Source organism: Pseudorca crassidens, chromosome 11, assembly GCF_039906515.1.
Source record: "Pseudorca crassidens isolate mPseCra1 chromosome 11, mPseCra1.hap1, whole genome shotgun sequence".
Taxonomy (NCBI): domain Eukaryota; kingdom Metazoa; phylum Chordata; class Mammalia; order Artiodactyla; family Delphinidae; genus Pseudorca; species Pseudorca crassidens.
The window spans coordinates 43,880,906-43,898,484 of record NC_090306.1 but is presented as its reverse complement, the minus strand read 5'-3'; the positions used below and the strand labels follow the sequence as shown (position 1 = coordinate 43,898,484).

The 17,579-nt window shown below is 38.9% G+C and overlaps 1 protein-coding gene across 1 annotated transcript in view; it reads left to right on the top strand.

Annotated features, from left to right (window-relative positions):
* The window catches only part of FAM186A (family with sequence similarity 186 member A), a 42,654-nt gene extending 28,928 nt beyond the window's left edge, over positions 1 to 13,726 (top strand). Inside the window, 3 exon segments of the mRNA XM_067698588.1 lie at positions 138 to 280; positions 925 to 1,107; positions 13,705 to 13,726. Of these exon segments, the coding sequence (XP_067554689.1) occupies positions 138 to 280; positions 925 to 1,107; positions 13,705 to 13,726 (348 nt within the window).
* The last annotated feature ends 3,853 nt before the right edge of the window (positions 13,727 to 17,579 follow it).

Below are 17,579 nucleotides of genomic sequence, written 5' to 3'. Positions count from 1 at the left end.
AGGGCCTGGAGAAAGAGAATTCTTTTTCCAAGGAAAAGGAAGTGTCATAGTTTAGCTAAGGCCAGCTAGGAAGACCTTCCTAAAGACTTTGGCCCTTTCTTTTCATGATTTCCTTTTTCTGATTTATTTATGTTTAGCTTCAAGAGATATATAAATTGAATCTAAATCAACCTATCCCTTTGATCATCAAAAAGAAGCAAATATCTGCCTCTACCAAATTTGTTCAACAGCCAATCCTAAAAGAAGAGGACAAAAAGTATGACATATTCAATAAGTTCAGGTATGTGGTAGGAAAGACTGACATTAAACTTTCTTTGGATAATATCTGGGACCACATGATTTTTTTTCCTGCCCAAGAGCTTTCCCCTTCTCCACAGTTTTGATATGGTTCAGTGGAGAATATTAATTTTCTTAGCTAATTTAGCAAAAGGCTTATTTCTACTTAAATATTTAATAACTAATTTTGAGTTCCTTAAAAAAAGTGAAGTTGATTCTTCCTTATGAAGAAACAAATTATTTTAATACACACAGTGAAGAAACTTAGAAGCATTACTTGTTTTTTTTTTTTTTTAAGAAGGTAGGAACTTTGGGAAGGAAGGGGAAAAGACTGCTGTGGGGGAAACATAGCCTGCATATGGAGTGTATACTCCATGAAGCTAAGAAAGTCGTTTTAAAACGTATTAGTAGGTGAAGTCAGAAATGCAACTTTCAGGGGGAAAAAACGTTATTTCTGCAAATTCTGCTGTTTTAATCCATCTCTCGGTCAAAGTGGGCATAGCTAATGTTCCTTGGTTCCAGGGGGGCTTTATAGGACACGGTGGTGGTGAAGAGAAGGGGCGAGAATAGGAATTATATCTTTTGAATGGCTATGGAGTTCAGGAGAGTTTGACGCTTCCAAATGGTGCTTGTTCTCTGATTCTCTAGACAAGAAGACCAAATGGAAGCCATCTGGAATGCTGATCTATTCACTTCAAGTTACCCAATAACAGAGAAGACATCAATGTAATCACTCTGGGCCCAGCTGGGTGGGTACCCAGATATTCCTATGCTGCTCCAGTTAGATGTTCACTCTACGTTCAGAAGATCTCTTACATGCATTCAACCAAAGTAAGTTAAGGACTGGGAGGGAGCACTCTGGTAATTGGGCCTTTGGTCACATACCTTTTGTTTCCCTAACCTGACTTTCTCTTACAGCACCAGGGAGTCGCCAAAAGTAGTTTTTTGGTGTGAGGTCAGACTCACACCAGCCATAAAATAGTACAGGTAAATTCAACATTAGTCTTTTAGTGTTTCTCTTCATAGGCCTATAGATGTCACTACTGGAATAATATAAACAAACAAACAAACAGACAAAAAGCAGTTATAATACCATGAAACCTAATCTAACACTAGATAGGTCCACTTTGAATTCCACCCTTAGGGATTTATTACTGGAAGAACCAGAAAGACCGTAGTAGAATGCTTTCGCCCACTTCATGATTCAGTAACATGACCTTAAATGCAGTTGTCATATCTAGGCCAAATCTGAAGTAAATTCGGTGCTTGTATCCCAGGATGCACTGAAGAGACTCGGAGAGAACAGGTAAGGTGGTCATGTGGTTCCACATTTCCAAATTCTGTTAAACCAGATTCTCACTGAAACTATTGGAAACCATTCTAGTGGAAGTGAAGAGTTTTGGAGTCTCCATTACCTCTCTCAAGTAAGAGAATTATTTAATGTTCTAAGCTAAGAATTTAGAAATGGAACTTTTGTAACCTGAAAGAGTTTGTGGGAGCAGTCTGATTTATTCTGGTGAAATCCAAGTCCTGGGGTAAGAAGAAATAGTGTTAACTCATCAATTTGTTTAGGTAGCAGACACCATGAAATAAGACAATTAAAATTCTATAATAAAGTAAAGTAATAGCAAAAATATTATATAATGTATACAATATAAAATCATATACCATGAGCACAAGCGTTCATGAAAAAAAGTAACCAAATCAAATGTAACCATTAAGTTGAATAAGTATGACTCCTAAGTTATAGGTTATAATCAGAAAGCAGCTTTCTTTTTGTCTCCCATTTTCCCTTACATTTTTTGAGTAATTAAATTAATTAACTTAGGCTATTTGGAGAGATAACATTGCTAATTTAATGCCTATAGTGCTTGGGACAAGATGTATAAAATTTTCTTTGAATAATATTTCCTTTATCTCCATTCCACAGCTAGCTTCAACTATTAGATATACTACTGACCTAACTATTCACTTCTTACTCATGCTAAATCCTACAAAATTAGTGAGACTCCTACTTCCAATTTACTGTTTGGAAGTACTCAGAATCAAGGAGCTTTCCATAGATTTTTTTTTAAGGTATAATGTATACACATTTTTTTAAGGTATAATTTTTTTTAAGGTATACATTTTTTTAAGGTATAATGTATATACATTTAACCTCTTTAGGGTACAGTTCTGAGTCTTGCATAGTTATGGCAACCACCAATCTGCTTGCAGTCCCTATAGTTTTCTCTTTTCCAGAATGTCATATAAATGGAAGTATACAGTACGCAATCTTTTGAATCTGGCTTTTTCCACTTGGCATAATTCATGTGGTTCATCCATGCTGTTACATGTATCAGTAATTCATTTCCTTTTACTTCCTGACTAGTATTATTCCACTGTATGGCTATACCATATTACTTTATCCATTCACCAGGTCAAAGACATCTGAGTTGTTTCCAGTTTTTGGCAATTATGAATAAAACTGCTCTAAAAATTCATATACATGGTTTGGGGTGAATGTAAGTTTTGACTTCTCCTAGAAAAATACCCAGGTGTGGGATTGCTGGGTTGTATGATGTGTATATTTACCTTATAAGAAATGGCTAAGCTATTTTCCAAAGTGATTTTACATCCCTTTACATTTATTCAGTGAAGCTAGTTCTTACCCTACCTCTAGATGAAAACCTAGATGGTTCCATGACATTTCTGGTAACTTTTTTTTTATATAGTATTTTTAAAAATATTTATTTTATTTATTTATTTTATTCTTGGCTGCGTCGCGAATATTTATTCTTAGCTGCGGCAGGTGGGATCTTCACTGTGGCATGCGGGATCTTTTGCTGGGGCGTGTGGGCTCCAGAGAGTGTGGGCTCTGTAGTTTGTGGGCACACCTCTCTAGCTGAGGCACTCAGGCTCAGTAATTGTGGTGTGCATGCTTAGGTGCCCCGCAGCATGTGGGATCTTAATTCCCCGACCAGGGATCGAACCCGTGTCCCCTGCATTGGAAGATGGATTGTTTACCACTGGACCACCAGGGAAGTCCCCATTTCTGGTAACTTTTTAATAATGTAAGTTTATCTAGTCGGTAATTAAAATGTCCAGAACCATGTATAATAAAGCTTTAATTTTCTTTTAAAGTTCTCCTCTCTTCCAGCTTAGACTATTGCAACTTAACAGTCAGGGAAGGAGGACATGAACAGCTTATTTTCTCTCTTGTGGCCTAGTGCTTTTGTTCCAACTTTTCCAGCTTGCTGGCATTGGACCTCTTATGGATTACAGTTCTGAGAAGGGAGGAGAGGGAAAGGGAAGGAGAAAGTTCTTACTGACTACCACTGTTGCATTTTCTCACATCATTGCTTCCTGGATGTGACAGATTTTTGAAGATGACTCTTTCATGGATGTACTTGGTGAGCTCCTTGGTGATCATCATCACTGGAGATCACTCATCTGCAGATGTCTTCTGCATGTTTTTTTCTTTTTGGCCACACCCTACGGCTTGTGGGATCTTAGTTCCCTGACCAGGGATGGAACCCGGGCCCTTGGCAGTGAGAGTGCGGAGTCCTAACCACTGGGCAGCCAGGGAATTCCCTGCAGATTTCTTCATCATGGCAGATACATTTCTATTCCAACTGGTTGTTTGCATGTGTGATACCCCCAGCTTCTCTCTGCTGAGATGTGTTTGCATATTAAGGCAGTTCTCCTGGACAGAATACATGACAGCCCTATGTCATCTCTCCTGGGTATATATGTATGTGTGGCCCTCATCTAGTCTATAGGAAACACTTGAGCCTCCTTTGTCCAGATAAACTCTGAGGCTGAAGGCCTATCCCAATGCAGCAGCAGTTTTTTCTTTGTTTCTGCCATTAGAGCAGCTAGCCAATCAGTCAGGTATGGTTTTTTTTTCGGGTATGGAATCAGACCCTTGTCTACTGGGCCTCCAAATTGGAGACTCGTGTTAAGTTCTTGGAGTGGAGGAAGGGTAGAAGCACTCTCAAAATCCTCTTCTCCTTGACCATCTCATACCCTCAGAGTGAGTTAAAAGATTAAGAGTTAAGTTCTTTGTAAATCCTAGTCTAGCACTTCTCTTCAGAATTTGGTATCCATTGTTAGGGTTGCCAGATTTAGCAAATAAAAAGGTAGGACACCCAGTTAAATTTTAATTTCAGATAAACAGCAAGTGATTTAGTATAAGTATGGCCCATGTAATTGTAAAAAATTGTTTATTATTTATCTGAAGTTCAAATTTGACTAGGCACCCTGTATTTAATCTGGCAACCCTTCTATTGGGCTTTGCCAAAACTTCCATTTTTACATGATATTAGATACAAAATATGTATTAGGAGTTTCTGAGTTATAGAGTTAGATGTTTGAAAACTTTCAGAGTAGGAGATGCTGAAAACAGTGAAAAACTTTAATAAGACATTATAGGAAATAGAAGAATTGAAGACTTGGATTCTTTTCTATTTTTCACTAAACCTATTTTTAAGACATTTTAAATTAGTAATAATGGGCACTACATGATCCGTTACTATTTGCCATCCTCCCCCTCCTTTTTTCCTCCCTAGAATCTCTTCAAGTTCTTTCTCCCTCAAAGAGGATTATATATTTTTTTACTTTGTGGCAATTATAGTCCAAACCAAGAGGCTTTTTTCCCTCTGGGTTTGGTTATTTCTACCATCCTTTGGATCTCAGTTTAAACAATCACTCTTTCTTTTTTTTTTTCTCAACATTTTTTTTTTTGGCCATGCCGCAGGGCATGTGGGATCCTAGTTCCCTGACCAGGGATGGAACACCCGCCTCCTGCATTAGAAGCACAGAGTCTTAACCACTGGATCAAAGGGAAGTTCCCAATCACTCTTTCCGAGCTGTCTTCTCTGACTCCTGTGTTCTCCCATAGCGTCTTATAATTAATACTATCTTAGTACTTACCATTCTGTATTGTAATTGCCTTATTACTTACCTCCCCTGATTTTAGACAATATGTTTTTTAAAATTATTTATTTATTTATTTATTTTTGGCTTCGTTGGGTCTTTGTTGCTGCACACCAGTTGTGGCGAGCGGGGGCTACTCTTTGATGGGGTGTGCAGGCTTCTCATTGTGGTGGCTTCTCTGGCTTAGGAGCATGGGCTCTAGGTACGCAGGCTTCAGTAGTTGTGGCACACAGGCACACTAGTTGTGGCTCACGGGCTCTAGAGGGCAGACTCAGTAGTTGTGGCCCAAGGGCTTAGTTGCTCCGTGGTATGTGGGATCTTCCTGGACCAGGGCTCGAACCCGTGACCCCTGCATTGGCAGACAGATTCTTAATCACTGTGCCACCAGGGAAGCCCCTAGACAATATGTTTTAAGGAGATTAACTGCCTGTTGTGTTCAACTGCCTCTATTTTTGCTCTGCCTGCTTTCCTTTCAAAAATATTTACTACTTCCTATGTGCCAGGTACTATAATGAGGCACTGAGATATAATATGTGGAAAGGGTTCAAGAGACCATGGATGCCAGGCAGAAGGAACACTACGTGCAAAAATCCAGGGCCGATAACATATTTCTTCTTTTACTTTATCTCATAAAAATTTTTTTTTTAATTTAAAATATAGGAACTTCCCTGGTGGTCCAGTGGTTAAGATTCCGCCTTCCAATGCAGGGGACGTGGGTTCCATCCCTGGTCAGGGAACTAAGATCCCACATGCCTTGGGGCAACTAAGCCCACATGCTCTGGAGCCCGCGTGCCACAACTAGAGAGAGGCCCGTGCACCACAACGAAGATCCTATGTGCCACAACTAAGACCCAAGGCAGTCAAACAAATAAATGATTTTTTTAATTAAAAATATATAAAAACAAAAACCTCCCTACTCTCCAGTACCCTTTCTTCCTGTTTCCAACAGAGATGACTAGAACTAAAATTTCTCTTCCTGCCTTGATGTGTCATGTGATGCTTGGAGCTATTGTCATCTTTGGCAACCCTGAGGTGATAACCACAGGACAAAAAGACAATACACCAAGAATTACAGAGGAGGAGGATAAATGAAACCCTATCTTTGATAACATTAAGTTGCTGGAACAACCCTGAGTACACCTGCCTCTGGCCTTTTTGTTAAGTGAGCAATAAATGACTTTTTCAGTTTCAACCATCCTTAGTCAGGGATTCTGTTACTTTTTTTTTAACATCTTTATTGGAGTATAATTGCTTTACAACGGTGTGTTAGTTTCTGCTGTATAACAAAGTGAATCAGCTATACATATACATATGTTCCCATATCTCCTCCCTCTTGCGTCTCCCTCCCTCCCACCCTCCCTATCCCACCCCTCTAGGTGGTCACAAAGCACGAGCTGATCTCCCTGTGCTATGCGGCTACTTCCCACTAGCTATTTTACATTTGGTAGTGTATATATGTCCATGCCGCTCTCTTACTTCGTCCCAGCTTACCCTTCCAACTCCCCGTGCCCTCAAGTCCATTCTCTACATCTGCGTCTCTATTCCTGTCCTGCCCCTAGGTTCTTCAGAACCTTTTTTTTTTTTTTTTAGATTCCATACATATGTGTTAGCATATGGTATTTGTTTTTCTCTTTCTGACTTACTTCACTCTGTATGACAGACTCTAGGTCCATCCACCTCACTACAAATAACTAAATTTTGTTTCTTTTTATGGCTGAGTAATATTCCACTGTATATATGTGCCACATCTTCTTTATCCATTCATCTGTCGGTGGACATTTAGATTGCTTCCATGTCCTGACTACTGCAAACAGAGCTGCAGTGAACATTGTGGTACATGACTCTTTTTGAATTATGGTTTTCTCAGGGTATATGCCCAGTAATGGGATTGCTGGGTTGCATGGTAGTTCTGATTTTAGTTTTTTAAGGAACCTCCATACTGTTCTGCGTAGTGGCTGTATCAGTTTACATTCCCACAAACAGTGCAAGAGGGTAGGGATTCTGTTACTTGCAGCACAAAATATTACTGACTTAATCAGTTTATACTTTTCCCCCTGAGGAAAGTTTTCCTAATCTTCCCTATTGCCCTTATGTGCCATTTCCCCAAACTCCCATAATATCCTAAGATTATTACTCTATCATTGTATTTACCACATGTATTATAATGATCTGTTTATGCATCTGTCTCTTTGTATCCCAGGAGATCTGACATTTTGACCCATTAGAGATACCCAAAAAAGTTCAATGTTGAATGAATGAATAAATCTATGTTTCTTTCCCCAAAGGGGTAATAATCAAAGTAGGGGGTGATAAAATACTGAGGAATTACAAAAGACAGCAACTCTCAAAAGAACAGTTTCCATTTTTAAAAAATATTTTCAAAAATATTTATTTATTTATTGGCTGCATGTACAGCTTGTGGGATTTTAGTTCCCTGACCAGGGATTGAACCCGGGTCCCAGCAGTGAAAGTGCTGAGTCCTAACCACTGGGAATTCCCAAAAGAACAGTTTCAACAGGACTCTCTTAGGGCAGAGGAAGCTTTGGAAACTGCAGGCTATCTGGTGCAATTTTTATTGAGGGAAGTACTATTACCTGTTAAGTAATAGTAATAACAATAACACTTCACAGTTGTGTGGTGCTTTTCACAAACAGTGAATCTAATATCAAATTTAAACCTCACAGCCATCCTGATGAGGTAAAGAGAGCAAGCATTTTAAAGACTAGGAAGCTGAAGCAGAACCAGAATTTCAAACAAGTTCTACATGCCACACTAAAGATACCTGAAATTTACCTTAAGCTAAATTGTTTAAATATTTCTCTCTCACTGAGATAAAGACCATCTGATGTGAAAATTCTTACTTACCATACAGTAGACAAAGGTTAGAGTCACTCAGAATGACTGGATTTTCTGTTTCTGTCATTCACCCTATGTCCCTGCCACTTTCTGTATGTCACACATAAGCAAACACGTACACGTGCCTTTCTGTCTTTCACTATTCAAATCTTTGTTTAAAAGATGGGTAGAGAAAGCTGGCATATAGTGTGATATGTCATTCATTCTTTTTTAAAAAAAATATTTATTTATTTGGCTGCACCAAGTCTTAGTTGCGGCAGGCGGGCTCCTTAGTTGCAGCTTGCCAACTCCTTTGTTGTGGCATGTGAACTCTTAGTTGTGGCATGCATGTGGGATCTAGTTCCCTGACCAGGTATTGAAGCCGGGCCCCCTGCATTGGGAGTGTGGAGTCTTAACCACTGTGCCACCAGGGAAGTCCCTAGTGTGCTATGTCATAATTCTTTATTTTCTCTAAGGGCTGGTCCTAGCAGGGGGCTTGCACGCTTGAAAATAAGGAAATGGTTCAGATGTTTGCCTTGGCGTATTAGAGCATTTTCCCTAAAGGGGGAAAAACTACTTAGGACATAAATCAGAAATTAGAAAGTTGTCTGGCAAATACAGAATCAGGGCAGAAGCAGCTGTTTATGTGATATCGATGGTTGTGACATAAGATTATGATGTGGATTCATCTCTACCATAAGAATGTACCTGACCAACAACATGGACAGTTATGCTGGCTACGCAGCATGCTGCTTTTCCAGAGACTCTTCTGTGACCCCATGCTTCTTGTTTCCATGCTGACCATCTGCCATTCCACTTAAAGTCTTTTTCCTAAAGTTTTTCTTTTTAAACAGGGAATTGCTTTTTTCCAAGTATAATTTGATATATTTTTACAAAAATATTTCAAAAATATATAAAGTATAAGAAAGTATAACAAAGAAAATTTAAAAATTACTTTGGACCCCTACCATTCAGGGATAATACTGCTGCTAACATTTTGGCATATAACTTTTGTTTGAAAGGAAAGTTGTATTATTTTATTAAGATATAAAACAATATTATATCTTCCTGGTGGTCCAGTGGTAAAGAATCCACCTTCCAATGCAGGGGATGCGGGTTTGATCCCTGGTCAGGGAACTAAGATCCCACATGCTGCAGGGCAACTAAGCCCGTGCGCCACAACTACTGAGCTCGAGTGCCTCAACCAGAGAGCCAGTGCACGAGCCACAGACTACATACCTCACTACAGAGAGAAAAAGGCCCACACGCCACAACTAGAGAGAAGCCTGCAAGCTGCAATGAAGAGCCCGTGTGCTGCAACGAAGACCCGAAACAGCCAAATAAATAAATAAATAATTTTTTTTAAGTATTTTTTTTACATACGGGGTTAGGAGCTGTTCGTAAATCACAATCTTTAGTTAGCAGCACATGGACTCTAAGGAAAATGAAGCAAAAGAGCAGACTAAGAAGAAAATATAAGTAACAATGGCATTTTTATTAGGTTCATTAAATGCAAGTGGTATCATACTTACCATCCATTAGAGTAATACCTATTATAGTCATCAAATTTGAATTTATAAAAATAAAAATGTGATGAACACCTACTATGAGCTAATCCTAAAAAACAAAAGCAAGACCTAGTTTAACCCAAACTTTGATATACGAATGACTGAAGAGAACTTTATTTCAGGTAATGATTTCTGTTTTGGTTTTGTTTGTTTTTATTTTTGTTTCTGTTTTCCAGGTAATTATTTCTAACCACACTATGGGATGGTTAAGATTTATGATTCCAACTAAATACTGATTATTAAACAGGGTTCACATTAAAAATTAAATTATAGCATGCCTCAAGAATGTTAAGTAGGGCTTCCCTGGTGGTTCTGTGGTTAAGAATCTGCCTGTCAGTTCAGGGGACACGGGTTCGAGTCCTGGTCTGGGAGGATCCCACATGCCACAGAGCAGCTAAGCCCGTGCACCACAATTACTAAGCCTGTGCTCTAGAGCCCATGAACCATAACTACTGAGCACACGTGCCACAACTACTGAAGCCTGCAGGCATAGAGCCCGTGCTCTGCAACAAGAGAAGTCACCGCAATGGGAGTCCTGCGCACTGCAGCAAAGAATAGCCCCCACTCGCCACAGCTACAGAAAAGCCCACATGCAGCAACAAAAGACCCAACGCAGCCAAAAATAAAATAAATAAAATTTAAAAAAAAAAGAATGTTAAGTAAACCAGCCCATCATTAACTAACTAATTGACTCCTAGAAGAATATTTACTGAGAGCCTATTACTGCCAGGTACTAGGCAGAGGCCAGGGATGTTAAGATAAATGAGACAGTTTCTATACTTTTATATTCAAATGGAAGCTACAGAGAAGTAAATCAACAATTCCAATATGGTGTGAATAAGTGGTAAGAGATGGTGAAAGTACTAAATGTTTTGGAATTACAAAGAAGTACTCAACCCACACAAAGATAAAGTGCCAGAGAAGTTTTCCTAAAGTTATGGACAATTAAGCAAAGATTTAATAACAAGAGGAAGATGGATGAAAAGGGGAGGAGGGCTGGCTGTGCTGGAGAGGGGGAATGGCAAAGGCTTGCAGGTCTTTTGAGGAAAATTGGTCAGCCTGGTTGAACCACTGTGTACAAACTAGAAGTGGCAAGATTAGAGAGGTAAGTAGGGTCAGAGAAACTATGAAGGTGTTTGTAATCCATATTAGGTTCCCTGGACTTTATCTAGAGTGCTACAGAATATTTTAAAGATATTTATTATCAATATTTCAGACAGCTAAAAGCACAGTAATATTCAAAAATCTGCAAATGCAACACTAAGCTTAAGAAATAAAACATGCGGGGACTTTCCCGGTAGTCCAATGGTTAAGGTTCTGAACTTCCATTGCAGGGGGTGCAGGTTCGATCCCTGGTTGAGGAACTAAGATCCCACATGCCGTGAGACGTGGCCTAAATAAATAAATTAATTAATTAAATTAAAAAGAAAAAGAAATAAAACATGCTCTTTAAAAAAGAAAGGAGGGGCTTCCCTGGTGGCGCAGTGGTTGAGAGTCCGCCTGCCGATGCAGGGGACACGGGTTTGTGCCCCGGTCCGGGAGGATCCCACATGCCGCCGAGCGGCTAGGCCCGTGAGGCCGTGGCCGCTGAGCCTGTGCGTCCGGAACCTGTGCTCCACAGCAGGAGAGGCCACAACCGTGAGAGGCCCACGTACCGCAAAAAAAAAAAAAAGAAAAGAAAAAGAAAGGAAAGGACTTGCCTGGTGGTGCAGTGGTTGGGAGTCTGCCTGCCAATGCAGGGGACACAGGTTCGAGCCCTGGTCCAAGAGGATCCCACATGCCCTGGAGCAAGTAAGCCTGCGTGCCACAACTACTGAAGCCCGTGCACCTAGAGCCCGTGCTCCGCAACAAGAGAAGCCACTGCAGCGAGAAGCCCGCGCACTGCAATGCAGGGTAGCCCCCGCACGCCACACCTAGAGAAAGCCCGTGTGCAGCAACACAGACCCAACGCAGCCAAAAATAAATAACTTAAGTAATTTTTTTAAAAAAAGAAAGGAAAAACCCAAAAAGCAAAAATTAAAAATACATAATACAAACACACATAAGGGTGAATTCCTCTGTGTACCCCTAACCAATGACATTTTTCTCCTTCTTGCTCCATAGAAACCACTATACTGAATTTGCTGTTAATATTTCTACACATTTGGCTTTATACTTAACTATATATGTAACTCTAAACAACATAAACACATGGTTGAGGGATGAGCAAGATGCCCACTTAAATCTGTTGATCTTCTCTATTGATTTCTGCTCTAATTTTTATTACTTCTTTTCTTCTGCTTATTTTGGATTTAGTTTACTCCTCTTTTTTTAGTTTCCCAAGGTGGAAGCTTAGATTATTGATTTAAGATTTTTTTCTTTCCTAACATGTGCATTTAATGCTATAAATTTCCTTCTAAGCACACCGCTTTTCCTGCATCCCACAAATTTTGATAAGTGTGTATTTTCATTTTCATTTAGTTCAAAATATTTTAAAATTTCTCTTGAGAGTTCTTCTTTGAAGAAAATTCACATTATCCAATGTTCCTGCATGCTATCTACTTTTTCAACAAAGTCCTTAGCATATTAATCACAGTTAATTATGATTATAATTATCATAATTACAACATCACTACCATATCTGACTCTGGTTCCGATGCGTGTTCAGCCTCTTCAAACTGTATTTTTTGCCTTTTAGTGTGCCCTGTAATTTTTAAATTAAAATCCAGACATGATATACTAGGTGAAAGAAACTCTGGTAAATAGGCCTTTAGTGGTGTGGTGAAGTATGGGAGAAGGGGAAACATTTTATAGTTCTATGATTAGGTCTCAGTCTTTTGGAGAACTTATGCCTCTGGACTATGAACTTTACCAGTGCTTCTCGGTACCCATGACTCCCACTCCACCTTAGATGGGACAGGATGGCTAGAGCTGACTGGAGTTGAGTATTTCCCTTCCTCCAAGTAGGTTAGGCCCTGATAAAACCCCAGCATGTTAGACTCTGGTAAAATAGATTCTCCTGAGGGCAGATTTGTTAAGAAGAACAGAATGCTCTGCTGTATTTCAGAATGCTTACTTTCCCCCTTCCTCTGGGGTAAACATGAGGGGATTTTTCTCCAATCTTCACTGTCAGGACCTAGTAGAGTTTCTGAAGGTCCCTTTGACTAGGTCCCCTGGAGTTTTTAACTCTCAGACTTGTTTATACTGAGCCTCCAGCAATTCATCAATTACTGTTTAGGTTTTTTACCAGGCACTGGTTCCTGCAGAAGTTTCTGCTCATGAGTTTCTGTTCTAGTTAAGTTGTAATTCTCTATATCATCTGTCTGTCTCTCCAGTTTTGGGGGCAATGGTTTGCCCTGTGACCTCACTTCTCCAAAGAATCAAAGAAGAGTCGTTTATTTTTCACTTTGCTCAACTTTTTACTTGCTGTTAAGATTGAGAAGAAACTTTTTGCATATACTTTTCAAAAAATTTCTGTGCACTTACTTTTTGGTTGCAAAAATGGGCTCATTTCAGACATGTCTTTTAACCTACTTTGTTTCACTTAACAGTAAATCTTTGAAATTTTTCTATGTTAATATAGACTTATATCATCATCTTTATTGTTTGCATGATATTTCTTATAAAGATCTATCATAATTTATTGAACGGTTCTCCTACTGATAGAAATCTGGATCTTTTTCAACATTGCAAGCAATGCTGCAGCAAATATCCTTGCACAAGTTTGTATATTTATATGATGATTTCACTTTGAAAATTCCATTCGAATAATTTTTTCCAATTACAAAAGTAATGAATGTTCATCATAAAAAATTTGGAACATACAGACAAGTCCATGCCCAGAAATAACCACCATTGTCAATATTTAGGCTGTGTTCTAACTTTAGGTGTAAGAATACTGTCTAATAAGTATAAACTATTGCCAGGCCCTGTTCTTCCTGATTTTGGTCCTGGGAGACATTCTGCCTTGTGAAGGTGACTTTTATAAATATGGATTACATACTAATTTTACTAGTTTGACATTGTGAGCCCTGGTGGCACTCTTAATTTCCCTGTGAATCATCTGTTTTCCCACAAATGTGTTCAAGAGCAATTTGTAATAAGATTAATTTTCTCGTCTTGTTTCCAGGTTTAAGAAGATTCCCAAGTGACTGTAAAATTAAACACAAGCATGTGGAAAGTAAATTTCAATGTTTCAGTAAAATGCCTATTTTGCTTTCTTTCATGTATATACATTGCTTTGTCCAACCTATATTTTTATATTTTGCCTGTAGTTCTTCAGGTTAAACATCTTCATTTCCAGACTACTACCATAACCACTCAAGGAAGAATATCTTCTGCTCTAAATTACTTGAAACACAAAGCTTCAACAAACACTGAGGTAGGCTATCACAAAATGATCCCTGATATGATGGCAAAGTGGCACAGTCTACCTCCCCCACCCAACTCAAGCCCAAAGATGCCTCAGAAATAAGAAATGAATGGGCAAAAAAAAAAAAAAAAAGAAAGAAAGAAAGAAAATGAAACCAGCAGAAACCCCTGGAGGGTCAGAAGATGGTTATGGTTTGATAAAGAAGGGAAATACTAGCCCTAGACAAAGGAGGGCCCAGCTTCCAACATGGAGATTTGGGGAGAAATTTTGAGTTGGGCTCTTTTCTATCCACTGCATGCCTAGAGTAGATCACTGCCTTCCCCATCATCCCTCTACATACCAGAAAGCAAGTTCATAGGGTCACACTACTGGGATGTAAGGTAAAAAAACCAGCAACTGCTGGCTCAGCCAACAAACACCTAAGGGTTTCCTCCTACCTTTCCTCATAGGCTTTCTTTTCACCCAGGAGGCTAGACAAATACATTCTTAGAAAAGAACAAAGCCTAAGGGGACTTCCCTGGTGGTGCAGTGGTTAAGAATCCTCCTGCCAATGCAAGGGACACGGGTTCAATCCCTGGTCCGGGAAGATCCCACATGCCTCGGAGCAACTAAGCCCATGCGCCACAACTATTGAGCCTGTACTCTAGAGCCCGCGTGCCACAACTACTGAGCCCGCGTGCCACAACTACTGAGCCTGTATGCTACAACTACTGAAGCCCGTGAGCCTAGAGCCCGCGCTCCGCAACAAGAGAAGTCACCACAATGAGAAGCCGGCGCACTGCAACGGAGAGTAGCCCCGACTCGCTGCAACTAGAGAAAGCCCTCGCACAGCAACAATGACCCAAAGCAGCCAAAAATAAATACATAAATAAAAGAACGAAGCCTAGGGTACAGAGACCTTCACTAAGGGGCAAAGCCCTCTGACAAGAGCAATAGATATAAAGACATTCAAAGTTGGACCCTTCCACTCACCAGGAGTTGTACAAGCTAAAGGCGGGTCTTGACTCCTCCCACCCCTTTCTCCTTCCATTACTCACCAAGATAACTGATACTCGTAAAGGAAAATGACCTCACAGGGAAAAATAACTAGACAATTAGGAAGATAATAAATTGAATAACCTACTCTAGATGACAAGAATTAATAGAATACAGGCCAAATAAATGTTCCCAAAGAGGATATTGATACTGAAGCAGAAACAAACAATTATGAAGAACCAAGCAGGATTACTGAATATTCAATACACAATTGAAATAAACTCACTAGATGATATAAACAGCAAAATGAACATAACCCAAGATCAGGTCAAGAAACTTTTCCAGAAGACATTGAGAATGAATAAGAGATGAAAAATATACAAATTAATGAAGCTAGATATAGAAAAGACAGCATTTATATAATACGAGTCCCAGCGGAGAGAAAAAGTTAATGGAGGGAAGATGATATATGAAAAAAACAAGTGAGAACCTCCAAAGAAAGACTGATATTGGAAGGGTATATGGGGAGTGGGGATAAAGAGGGCTGATATAGAAAACATGAATACTTAGTGATATTTTAATGAAATTTAAGAACTCCAAAGGCAAAGAGAAAATTCTAAGAAAAGCAGCTCACCCACAAAGAGAATGAATCAGAATGTCAGACTTCTTAGGAGCAACATTAGAGACAGGAAAATAATAAATATTTTTATAATATTGAAAACAGAACTTTGAATCTAAGCTATATTCAGCTAAGCTATTGCTTAAATGTAAGGGTACAACAAATATATTCTCAGACCTTCAAGGTCTCAGCAGTATCATTAAGATCCTCTTTGAAAATACTCTTGAAGGAAGTGATCTATCAAATGAAACTTTTAGGAAATGCTACAAAATATAAGATAGTAAAAATGAGAAAATAATTTTGTAAAGCTTGTTGGTGTCTAAAAGCATTGTAAATATACATACACTACACACACACACACACACACACACACACACCCCGCAGATATAACAAAGTGCAATATCCAGAGGTAGGCAAGAGTGTGTATGTTAAAGTATTTGTCCCACTATGGAGGAAGACACAGATAGGTGTTGATAAGTTTCAAAAGTTGGGGAAGATAAATACAAGTAAGAGTCGTAACAAGTTAAAGATAACCAGTGGAAGAACAAATATAAAATGCATACTTTTCAAACCATAGAAAAAACTAATATAAGTAAATAAGCAAGAAAAAAATGAAAGAAAATTTAATCTAAGAAGAAATAAAATGTTCAACATAAAAGGAATTTAATAAATTAAATTTACCAAGAAAAGGTAGAATTCTCAGATTTAATTTAAAAACAAGATCTAGCAATATAATGTCTACAAGAGACACACTTAAAAGAAGGACAGGACAAAAAGAATCTAAAAAAGAGTGGATGTATGTATATGTATAACTGATTCACTTTACTGTACAGCAGAAACTATCCCAACATTGTAAACTGACTATACTCCAATAAAATTTTTTAAAAAGGACAGGACAAAGTTAAAACAAAGAGATAGAAAAAGACAAATAAGAACCCCCCCCAAAAGCCAAGCAGACATCTAATAACAGGCAAAAATAGAATTCAAGGCAAGAAGCATCATTAGGGGCAAAGGGAGACAGTAGATCAAAAATGTGTAATATAAAGATAATATCATACATCTATATTGTTAATAAAGAGGTTTATAACAATATATCCTCAAAATACACGAAGTAATAACTGACCCCTTGCTCTCCCCTGATAATACTGCCTCACTTGCAGCCCTCTCAAAGGATGTCTATTTTAACTTTCACATCCCCCTTATCACTTGGCCTGGAAATGAGGTAGGGATCTTCCTCATTCCTCAATGCTACTTCCAGATCATTCTCCCCTACTCTCTAATAAGACTCAGCTTTAAATCTCCTGTCATGAGACTATATACCACCCATTGCTCTCTCTGTTGCAGTCATTTACCTCCTCCTTGCTCACTGTCACTTTTATCCAGTCCATCTGTCATAATCCCTGGTAATTTCAATATTCACATAGCTCTTTCCAACACCTGGCCTCACAATGCTTTGATCTGTTCTCCTTCAGAGATTTAATCCTCTACCCATTAGTCATATCCTTGACCTTGTCAAGGATATGACTAATGGAAAAAAAAAAAGGAAAACTGCAACCCTTCCATAGTCTTGGTTTCAAATAATTCATTCTCCAAACATCACCTCTTTATAGCTCTCTCCTTCTAGTACCCCAACTCCACAATCTTTTTGAACTCCACAGAGACCTTTCCTTCATTAATTCTACCACCTTCTTACTGTCTCTCACCCCTTCATGTCCTCATTTCCTTTGTAACCCAGCTGGAATTCCATAGTTATAATTATAATCAGTTTCTGGTATATGCTCTCAACTCGAACTCATTTGTTTTTCTCTTGCTCTGAAATACTCCTTGGCTGACCACAGCCCAGCTTAAATCCAGCTTTCTCTGCCTACTCCATAGCTGCACCCTGGAAGCTGAATGTAGCTTCAGGAAAACATTCAAACTTGCTGACTGGTCTTACTTTATATAATCATTAACCTCAAGTGGCCCATAATGCTGCCTGGCAAATATACTATGTTTCCCTAATCCATTCACTCTGACTTTCCTGGACAAAATTCTGTAT